General features: G+C 41.0%; 1 protein-coding gene across 1 annotated transcript; it reads right to left on the bottom strand.

Annotated features, from left to right (window-relative positions):
• Window positions 1-230: 230 nt before the first annotated feature.
• On the bottom strand, window positions 231-6,330 carry LOC131235377 (beta-cubebene synthase-like). The gene is made up of 7 exons (XM_058232541.1): window positions 6,130-6,330; window positions 5,482-5,753; window positions 4,887-5,258; window positions 3,238-3,456; window positions 2,799-2,937; window positions 1,526-1,774; window positions 231-561 (listed from the first exon to the last, which is right to left on the bottom strand). Exons 1-7 carry the CDS (start codon window positions 6,271-6,273, stop codon window positions 268-270), a joined length of 1,689 nt encoding a protein of 562 aa, XP_058088524.1. The 5' UTR covers window positions 6,274-6,330; the 3' UTR covers window positions 231-267.
• Between the last annotated feature and the right edge of the window lie 5,360 nt (window positions 6,331-11,690).

The following is an 11,690-nucleotide window of genomic DNA, read 5'->3' as shown; positions in this document are numbered from 1 at the left end:
TAAAGGTAAAATCGGTGCCAAGGATGGAAGCTTCATATGTATAACAATTTATGTACTTACAGCTCTAATAACATGGCATATGTCTAATTTCTAACTTGTCATCCACATGGCCCAATTTTTTATGTATGCAGGATGAGATGTTTAATAGCTGAGATATAATTGCACCATTTCTTTATTCAATAAAGCTAATATCAGGTAGGCTCTTGCCGCCGACACATCACAAGATTAACGGTCAATGTATAACAAGATAGAGCATGCCCCATCATCTCAAAGCGGGATGGGTTCCACAAGCACCTTTGTAATCCGTTCTTTGGTCTCAACGTTGGAATTGGTGTATAGGTCTCCATGCTGGTATATGACTTTGAGCACGCGTGCAAGATTCAGGACCCAGATAATCACAGCCATAGGAACTGGAGTGGGTTTAAGGCATTCCTTGTTGATGTCTTTCCATCCTTGTGCAACCATTTCTTGGAGCTTTTGAATAGTCTCTTCGTACGAGATTGCATGCTCTTTCATGTAGCACTCTACTGCTGATGCAACATGTTGTCTCTCTTGTTCAAGCTTCACACATTATTAGATGGAAAAAAAAATATCACTCATCTCTATTTTCTTCTTGTTTTGGGTAATATATATTTTTTCAATTTTATGTTTTCATCTAAATTCATTAAATAGTAGAGATTTATTTTTGTATTTGTAAAATAAATTCCTTTCAAAATAGATTTTTATTTTTCTAAGACTTTTAATTTTATTTATATTATAAAGTTACACAGCATATGATCAATTTGGACTATCCATATTCTTTGCTAATGATTGGATATCGGTATTGGCTGATTAAATTAATCTTAAAAAGACAATCAATCTCCAAGGAAGGCCCTATGTGATGGGTGGTCATCAACTGAAGATAAACCTTTTATGCTATATATAGATAGTTTGAATCATTTTTCAGTGTTTCTCATATAATCAAGGAAATAGTCTCTAAAAAATTTTCACAAATGAAAAGTAATAATTATAAAATAAAATATGAAAAAATTGAAATTAAGAATTTTAAAATTTAACAAAATCATTTTAACAAATTAAATTTTTTTCTCAAAATCATTTGAACAGGAGACTTATTTGATAACAAGGCAGAATGCTTCAGGCACTAGCTATTACAGCATAAATGTAACTCTAATCAAATCATCTAAACTGTGGGACCTAGTTTGTAAAAGTAAAAAAGAAAAAAAAATATTGATTAGATGATCCTGACCTATGATTAGTGGACATTTATTTGCTACAATGGGTCTGTTCGCTATTTTCCATCTTAATTATTCATTACATGTCCATCAATAGGCCACTTAGGATCGTCAGTTCATTGTAATTTATGGATCATGACTCATATAAAGTTGGGCCGAAGAGTTGGACGGTTTAACTTGAGTTACATATATGCCACATGTATAAAAATTTTGTCCCAAAAAAATGGCTAGCTAATGTGTTTGGTCAACACAAGGGTTAAGGACAATATCTTTTTTCATTGGATATATCATACCTTGTTTGATGGGATGTCATCCATCAGTCGGGCAACTGTAAAACAAGTCCTAATCATTGGTGGTACATGGATGGCCCACTCAAGGACCTCCTTTGTTACAACTTCACCCATGCCAACGAGAGATGCCACAGAAAGCATAGGATAACCAGAACTCATTAAAGCAACACGCATGTACTCCTCAAGGGTTGGCACATATCCTGAACTAGCCCATCTTGCTTCGTCTAAGTAGGCTTTGTTCAGATTTTTAAACTAGAAAACAAAAAAGAGAAAATAAAAAGATAAACAAAGAAAATCAAAGAAAGAAATAAATAATATTAACAATTATATGTACTGCTAGGCTATCTTTACCGATTGAACCATGCAAAATGCACATTGATGGTTTAAGGAAATTTGTTGGCAACCTTGCATAGGTACCTACATGCTAAGTGGTAACTATACCTAAGGTCCACTAATGATTTGATGCTGCATGAAATCCACCCGGTATAACACTCCATCCCCTTTTTTGCTTTCATCCCAGACTGTGGATTCAACACTTGGGTGGGCTAGGAATTCAAAATGTATAAAAATTCTCATTATATATTGGCCATATTTGTCTTGGAATATTGGGACTTTTTTAGCCATCCTTTCTTGTGGATTAGGCACATGATATGATTGGATGGGGTGGCATATAAACATCAGGATGGTCCCTACACAAAACTAATGGTGGGTTATCCCAACTGTTTCCTATGAGGCATAAGACTTGATGTACCGGGTGAATCTCATTTAAGTTCTAACCACATGGGCTCAGTCAAAGGGGATTGTGCCCTAACCGGTGGTCTCTAGCGTGAAGCAGGTAGATCTGTGGGGGCCCACCAAGATGTATCTGTTTATCCACACTATCCATCCCTTTTCTAAGGTTAACGTATTAACCCAAAATTGGGGGAAATCCAACGCTTAAGTGAACTACACCATAGATGAATCTTGCATTAAATTAATGCAACCTAAGATGACTTGCATTTAATGTTTTATGCAATGAATGCAACCAAAGCTTACTATTCGGTGTGGTCCACTTGAGCATTGGATCTACCTGATTTTTGTACCTTAAAATGACATGAGAAAAGAAAAGGAGGGCGTGGACAAACAAATACATCACGGTGGTCCCCCACACAAATCTGCTAGCTCCCGACCAGAGATTGGTAAGGGTAGGACGCAGTCTACTTCAGGCTCAGCCAGTGGTAGGCACGTGCCCTAGCTAGGCTACTGCAGTTTTAATTTCAATGGAACTGCAACCTACCGCTTCCTTTAAGTAGTGCACATGGTATGATTTTCCCTCCCAATTTAGTTCATCCTCAAATGCATCGACCACATCTAAGAGTGCCACAAAATGTACTTTCATGTAGTCTGGCAGCTGATCGATATCTCCACGATCCCACCTGAAAAATTGAAGTACCCAATTGCACTTTTTCAACTAAAAATGGTCAATGTACATTGTCCATATGAAACCATCAGCTACTGTACACATGGCATACCCATGATCGATCCACATACAAATTGGGGGCATCATTTTAGACGCTGCATCCCACAAATCTCATTGATCAGATGATCACCTTATCCAATTTTGAACCATGAATGACTAATTTTGATTTAGCCATCAATTTTTGGACCACAATCTCCACATTTTTGGATGATTTGGATCGGTGCAAGGATAACCCACATGTAAGGTTGTATCAAACCTTTCAAGTGTAGTGGTATATAGTTCAAGCTCCTCCAATGTACCATATACGTCGTAAATGTCATCCATAACTGATGTTAAGGCTATCATTTTTGTCATCATCCTTCTAGCTCGTGAATAACGTGGCTGGAAGTACACTCCTAATATCCAAAAGTAGCACTCCACCACTCTATCTCTGGCAAATGGAAGCTTTCCAGCAAAGTCCTTTTCCTTCCACCAGCTATGAAAGACACATAAACAATCGAACCCATGTTAAAAGGTAACTTTTCTAACGATGCACATGTGGGCCAAGGATTATAAGCCCTGGTATTTATTATTTTCAAATAGACAACCCTTGATCTTTTGAAAGTTGGCATGCAAACATGAGTAAGAAGGCACACAATAACAACAATCGCATTAAATGGAAGAAAAGGGTGTGGTGTATGCAAGATGGGAGCCTTCATATCAATGGCTTGAGTAGCCTTATCATTGGTATGCACAAACTAATTTCTTGTGTAATATGAAGGTTCCCTAATCATTGATGAAATCAACATTTTGTGTGTGAAATCAGATTGCCTACTGAGTTACTTGGTAGGCTCTTATCCTACTGAGTAAACTCAGTTGTGCTAACGTGAATGTATGTGGTTTATCCATGCCCTCCGTCCATTTTCCTAGCTCGTTTAAGGGGTTGAGGCCAAAATTGAAGCATATCCAGAGCTCAAGTGGATCATAACACATGAAACGGTGGGAATAATGATTTCCACCGTTGAAACCTTGCTAAGCATCACAGTGATGTTTATTTGTCATCCAACCCGTTCATAAGATCATACAGACATGGATGAAGGGAAAACACAAACATCAGCTTTATCTAATACAGACATGGTTTAAATCTATCGGCGAGCAATGCTCACGCCCCCTTTCCCGACGGACCGTCCAATGGCTTTTAGCCATCAGGGAAGGTCAATTCCGAGGATTTTTACCCGTCGGCGTTGCCCTGTTTTTTTGGTAGTACCGCCAATAATTTTTCAATGGTAAACATTCAATTCACACTATTTTATGTGATTTGGTCCATTTGAGTTTTGGATATGCTTCATTTTAGGGCTCAAGCCTTAAAATTATCTAGTAAAATGGATGGACAGAGTGGATAAAATACATAAATGATGGTGAACCTCATAGGGTTTACTTCCCTTATGTGTCTAGAGAAATGTTACTAACGTCATTAAAGCTTTGAATTGATATATTGGATGGCTAATTACTGACCCAAAGTGCCCATCCATACTTAACATTGGGGCAAGCCATGTTGCAAAAATCATGTGGAATGAATGATCATAACCCTTTGAATTTGGGCCATTGTATTGCAAACATCCATATTTTTTCCAAACCATATGGATGGGATCGTTAGCAATATTGAACCATACCACGGTCCTTTGAAATCATAAAGAATTTATGTTGAGGCCCATTTTATATCATAAGATGGTGAACGAACCTATTTTGTTTCTATATTTAATCCGATTGTCCATATTACATGCTATTGATCAAATGGATAAGATCATCATTCCTTTGTGATTATTGCAAGATGGGTTGCTAGCAATGGCACAAGTGAATATTGAACCATTTGGATGTTTAGATAATTTCCTGGGAGAAAACTCCCATGCATAGTATAAAACTTACATTGAGATTTCTCTTAGCTCCCTCCTATGCAAGGACTGTAATAAATTGTAATCTAACTTTGAAAACTCCAATAGTACATCACTTCGTTCCTTGTCTTCCTCATAGATTGAGATGTAGTATCTTGACTGTAGCCTCTCAATGCGCTTGCAAAGTGGCACTTCTAATGCGAGTTCTACTAGCTTTCTTAGGGGAGAGGTAAGATGCGGCAATGCCAACTTGAGGTGCTTGGTGGTGAAGATAATGGCTTCATCTAGTATATCATCCCCATGTATACCAAGGTATGCTGCTTCATATAAACTTAATAAACCCCAAATGTCACTACTAAATGTTGCCTTGAACTTACCCTCATTGTCTTTAAACTTTCTAAACACATTTGTTTCACAATCCAAAATTTTCAGGACTTGACAAATGATTTTATTTGACTTTGAGCAATGATACTAAAATGAAGCACCTGTTGTGGCCATGTGTGGGCATGTAAATGCATACATCTATTTTCTATTTGTATATGTTTGTGGGCGCGCATATGTGCCAACAAATGCATGCATGTTACATACATGCACACAGATGCATGCATCATTTATTTGAAGGATACTTACCAGATGACACATTATACCCTTGTTGCCTTAGTAGTCGAAATCGGAGAGCAGTAGCACGGAGATTATCACCATTATCATTATTATCGATTTTTTCATCATACATCTGATGTAATTCTTTTTCTATGTCCATTTCAAAGTGGTAGGTGACACCAAGGCATTGAATTGCATCAATCAAAGTCATTTTTTGATATGAATTATTGATATCACAAATCATTTTCTTCACTTCTTCCTTCAGTTTTTCAGCATGTTGCTTAGTGCATGGATCAAGCTCCTATGTTAATGCCACAAATAGTCAGACAATCATAGCAAGAAATATCACATTGGTTTCAAGATTTTTATAGATTTTGGAGAAATGATTAATTACAACAATTTTAAATTACTTAAAACAAAGAAATTTTTTTACTTAAAACAAATGTATGTATATGCGTGTGTATGTGTAAATGATGACACTTAATATGTATGCACCCATGCAATCACTTTAGGCTCTACTAGATTCCATATCTTTGAAGCCTACATGCAAGGCCTTAAAATTCATCAAACCAGTTCAACTGGGAACATAACATACACACCCTCAACTATAGGTGGATATATGTATATATTGGCACTGACTGATTTACTTATTGAACACATGGAAATAACTCTCTCACCTTGTCATCTTGAGAGGCTGCAATGAAGCGATCACCCCAGATACTAGGGTGATAATTTACACATGCACGACCAATTTTTTCTTTCCTTCTCTCCCGTTGAGTGGTGGGACCATCTGAGTGACCACTACCAAGAATAAGAGCCATGATTTTACGAGAAAAAGACAGAGAAGGTGGCAAGTTGTGTGTTTGAAATCAAGTGGTGCCTTTAAAAGCTAAGACGGTTGTGTATTTATAGGCACATGAGGGTAGACAAGTTACATGTTGGCATCAAAAGAGTACCATTGAATGGGATTAGTGACCCAACTCAACCCATGCACGTCATGTGTGATTTCATGTGATGCAGTGCAACTTGCAGCCATGTACTTTCTCATGTAGCAATCTAGAACACGGTTGGGATTAACTTTTAAATGGCGGTAATGATGTGGGAAGAAAAACTTGTACACGATCAATGTGGCAAAGCAATATCATAAAGAAAAAAGGCAAACCAAGACTTAAAAGCAAGGGAAAACAAGAGATGGGAGACACAAAATTTTATGTAGTTCAACAAAATGCTTGGTCCCATGTGGCGGCAAGATGATGGGCAACATTATAGCAGCCCAAAATAAATTATCTATGTGCATTACACATAGTACACTTGATCATGCATGCACATATTCACATGTGTACACACACGTAATACTCAATACATTTGGTTGACTCATACCTTCCATTTAATAATTTTCCATGCATTTCATATACCAAGAAAGCATGAATGCATGTCACGTAGCATGAATGGATGCCATGTATTAGTAGACAAAAAACTCAGTCAATTGTGACATTATTAGACTAAAGTTACACGCACTACAATGAAAAAGGGTATACCCGACACTTTTAGGGGATCCTTTGCCCGCTCTAGGTAAAACTGGGCACTGGCAAAAGATCACCATAAATAGAAAAAAAAACCCTATGTTTATGATCCCAGTCTCTCTCTCTCTCTCTCTCTCTCTCTCTCTCTCTCTCTCTCTCTTCACACACCCTCCATTCTTCACACACCTCTGATAAATCCCCACAGCCCTATTCCCCTACTGCTAGTGATAAGGTCCCTCAACATAGCACCCCAGATTTAAGTTCCAAAGTAACCCAGGTGGGACAACCACGAAGGGAGATCAACACCATCCACCTGCAAACTCCCCCTATCCGGGTCTCGTCTGTAATCGTGGAGACGCCAAGGGGGTTCTTAGCTTCTGTTGAAGAGGATATGTACGTGGACAACCCTGTTCCAGACCCCATCACATTGGTGCCACCTCTAGGCCCACATCTACAACACAGCCATACTTCAAGCAATAGCGATTCTCCACTGCTCTGGACAGAATCTTCACATTCCGTAGTCCACCCCACCCCAATAGTATTGTTCACTTCTCATAAGGAGAGCCTTATTATTAGGAGTGTTATTCCTTCAGATCATCAGGTCATGTTAGTTCAAGAGGGACAACCCACAGCTCGGTTAGCACCCCCGAATCGACTGTTGTTGTGTGGGAAGGAAGGCAGATCGAAATCGACAGGGAATAGCCCTCTGAACAGTGAACTACAGACCCCCCCCCCCCCCCTTCTCAGGGCCATTGCATGACCCATTTGGTTGTAGGGATAACTTCAATTCTCCTCCACAATCATTTAGGATTTCTCAAGGTCAAGGTGGATTGACGCCAAACCTCCAACCTCACCTGGCGATCGATTTAACCCCTTTACTTCACGCAAGATCACTTAGGATTGAAGTCGGCAATTGTCAACACAGAAGGAGTGATTTCGGATAACAGTGGTCTACCAGGAGGAATAGATCTGGGGTGCAAAGTCCGGAGGTAGTTGTTGGTTGAAGTTGAAGAAGTAGTTCCCATTGTAGCTACCCAACTGTCACAGGAAAATGGAGGATCAGCTTACAACATTGGCAGCTACTCAGTCCCAAAGTAGGGCAACAGAGTTAGGAAGTGTCTATGGGGACGAATCCAAGTAATTGACAACTCTAACTTGGTGGCTCTTTCAACCCAAGTGCAGGGGGATCAACTACCCAGCGGTTTGAACTTCCACTAGGGCATCGGGGAGCAAATCAACTGCCAACCATCCGGTGGGGTTCCAAAACTGTAAAAGGCTCAACCACAATATGTTACATTAACCCGAAGAACGAAACCATCTTGGCCACTCTCCCAAATCCCTATCCCTAGAAGGAGTGATAGAGAGAGAAAACAGAAGTAAAAGGCCGTTGATTCAGGGTGTGTAACTGATGGATAATATCCTTGTTTGGAATGTTCGAGGTGCGGGTCATGTAGGGACTATTAGGTCAGCTAGAAGGCATATTGCCCAGCATAAACCAGGTATCGTAGCCCTCCTTGAACCGATGCTAGGGGAAAGTAAGAGAATCAGTATAGGCCTGTGGCTTTGGCTTCATGCCTGTATCTCTAATGCAGAGAAGGAAATTTTTGGATCTTTTTTAATGCGCCCTTGATAGTGGAAAGAGTGTTGGCTGCCAACCAAATCATCTCAGTTCAGGTTGGCCTCTAGGGGACAGTAGAGCGGATTCTATTATCTGTTATTTACGCCAAATGCTCTAAGGTGTTGCATAGGCAGCTCTGGCAAGAGCTGAGACAGATCGGAGCCACAACTGACCCTACAGAGAGGGTTGGGGGCTGGCCGACTGTTCCATGAGCTTCATCAAAATTTGCGACAGCAATCAGCCAAGTGAGACTGATAGACACAGCATGTTCGAGGAGCAAGTATACATGGAGCAATAACCATCCGGGGAGGACCATTTGTCGGAGAGGCTTGACAGGGTATTATGTAACTCTGAACGGCTACTTTGTTTTCCCAGTTTTCGGGTCCAACACCTGGCCAGGACCAATTCAGACCACGCCCCTCTTCTACTTCAATTCCTAGCTGACATCCAGGGAGGCCCAAAGCCCTTTAGATTTCAGAGGATGTGGGTCTTCCACGACTCTTTCATCGACCTGATCAAGACATCATGGGTGTCCAGCATTGCGGTTCAGCTGATGTTTGTCCTTCAAGACAAGCTGAAGAGCGTAAAGGCCGCAATTAAGGGGTAGAATAGGGACGTCTTTGGTAACATTTTCCAACAAATCAAGAAAGCAGAGGAAGACCTTCACTTAGCTGAGATGGAAGTCCAACTCGATGGAGCCTTTCAAGTCAAGAACAAGGAGAAGGAAGCCAAGGACCGTCTCAGTCACATTGAGTTCCTAGAAGAAGTCTGTTGAAAACAGAAATCAAGGAACAAGTGGCTTAAGGAGGGCGCTCGCAACACCAAATTCTTTCACCAGACGACTTCGGTTCGAGCTAGGAGAGCTTTTGTTGCAAAGATAAACCTGGGTCAAGAGGGTAGGACAACCGACCAGATGAGAATCAAACAAGTGGCAGTTAGTTTTTTTACCAACCTATTAATGGCAGATCCACTTGAACTAGTCGGTGATATCTTAGATGCTATCCCACAGGCAGTTCTGGTTGAAGACAACATAGCCCTTTTGATCGAGCCTTCCATGGAAGAGGTATAGGAAGTTGTCCAGTCCATTCCTAGTGATGGTGCTCCAGGCCCCGACAGCTTCTCAAGCACTTTCTTCTCGACATGTTGGGAGATTATGGGGCAAGACCTTCACTAAGCAGTGGTGTCTCTTTTCAAAGGAGGTAGCATGCCAAGAGCTTTCACAACATCACTCATCTACCTCATCCCAAAATCAAGTAACTCATATAAGTTTTCAGACTTTCACCCCATCAACCTGTGTAACTGTGTATACAAAATATTCTCTAAAGTCATTGCTAACAGGTTTTTTTTTTTTTGTAAGTCTTTGCTTACAGGTTGAATTCGATGCTTCCCAAGTTGATCTCTCCTAAACAGGGAGCTTTCGTCAGGGGACGTTCCATATTTGAAAGAATCACTCTCACCCAGGAAGTGTTTAGGGATATGGGTAGGAAGGTAAGGGGAGCCAATGTTCTGCTAAAGCTGGACTTGAAGAAAACTTATGGTAGAGTAGAGTGGAGCTTACTTATGGCATTATTAAGCAGATTTGGTTTTAGTTGGAATTGGATCCATCTAGTCAAGAAATGTCGGAGCAACTGTTGGTTCTCGGTTTTAATCAATGGGGAAAGCTGCAGTTTCTTCAAATCATCTCGGGGCCTACTGCAAGGGGACTCGTTATCGCTAAGCTTGTTCATTCTTCTAGCTAAAGCATTCAGTCAGAGTTTTTGAAGATTGATAGAGAGAGGCTACTGCAAGCCCTTCTAATTGAGGCGAGGATGCCCTCTAATCTCCCACTTATTGTTTGCCAATGACACGATTTTGTTTCTGAACGGTCCAGTAGCTCCCTCAAAATAGTCAATGATTTCATGAAAGCTTTCGAGAGGATATCAGGTTAAAGGTTCAACGAGCCAAAGAGTAAGTTGATTGTCCCTACAAACCTGCCAAGCAATAGGATTAGGAGAATGGAGAGGCTAATCGGGATCCACACCTCACAAAGCTTGTTGATTTACTTGGGCGTGCCGCTCTTCTCTGGCCGCTCCAAGTTAGCTCTTTTCCAGTCACTTTTGTGAAAAATCTAACAGCGCCTCCAGGGTTGCTCTACAAAGCTGTTGACCAAAGTGGGCAGACTTACGCTTCTCAACCATGTCCTATCAAGTATCCCGATACACACGTTAGCAGTGATCGATGTTCCTGTAGGGGTGTTAGTCTTTCTCGAGAAGGATTTTCTGATTTCTTATGGGGATGGGAGGAGGGCCGCAAAACGCTCCATTGGCGGAGCTGGAAACGATTGTCAATGCCTAAAATCGAAGGGGGTCTTGGATGTAAGAGGCTTAAGGAAGTAATGATGAGCTTCAACATGAAGCTTGCATGGTTGGCAAGAACCGGTGGCCCAGACAGTTTATGGGGTTCCCTCATCAGAAAAAAGTATGCAGCTCACCTCAACAACCCTCCAACCAGTCCCCCTCCCTCGTCTCCCCCTCCTTCCCCATTATGGAAAAAGATCAGGGCCCTCTTACCTTTGGTAGATAGCCATTCAAGGTGGCTAATTGGCTAGGGGGACTCTAATCTCTATATGCAAGATTGGACTGGTTTGGGTCCGCTACAGGAATTGGCTCTAGGGGTAATTCCTCCAGACACTCGTGGGCTGTCTGTGAAGTGTATCTTGGGTCCGGATGGGCTAATGGCCCATAATCCCCTCCAAAATCTTCTACCTTAACAAATGTAGGATCATATCTTCAATGAAGGATTTTATACTTCAGAAGGAGCTGACAAATATGTGTGGATGGCATCCCCATCTAGTAAGTTTAAAGTCAGGATGTGGGCCAGATGGGTTTGGCATTCTAAATTAGCCCCCAAGATTTCGTTGTTTGTTTGGAGGGTTCTCTAGAAAGCGGTCGCGGTGGACGAGTGAGTCATGAAGAAAGGATTTAGCATGGCATCTAGGTGCGAATGCTGCCCCCCTAAATCCAATCACCTGCCTACCGTCGACTGGTCACCTCGCCACGCAGGTTTGGTTTTTCTTTGAGATTTAGTTCAACCTGCCTATTCTGTCATCCCAATCCAT

Source organism: Magnolia sinica, chromosome 19 (genome assembly GCF_029962835.1).
Source record: "Magnolia sinica isolate HGM2019 chromosome 19, MsV1, whole genome shotgun sequence".
NCBI classification, from domain to species: Eukaryota; Viridiplantae; Streptophyta; class Magnoliopsida; order Magnoliales; family Magnoliaceae; genus Magnolia; species Magnolia sinica.
The sequence above is the reverse complement of the archived record's forward strand: the minus strand, read 5'-3'. Positions and strand labels throughout refer to the sequence as shown.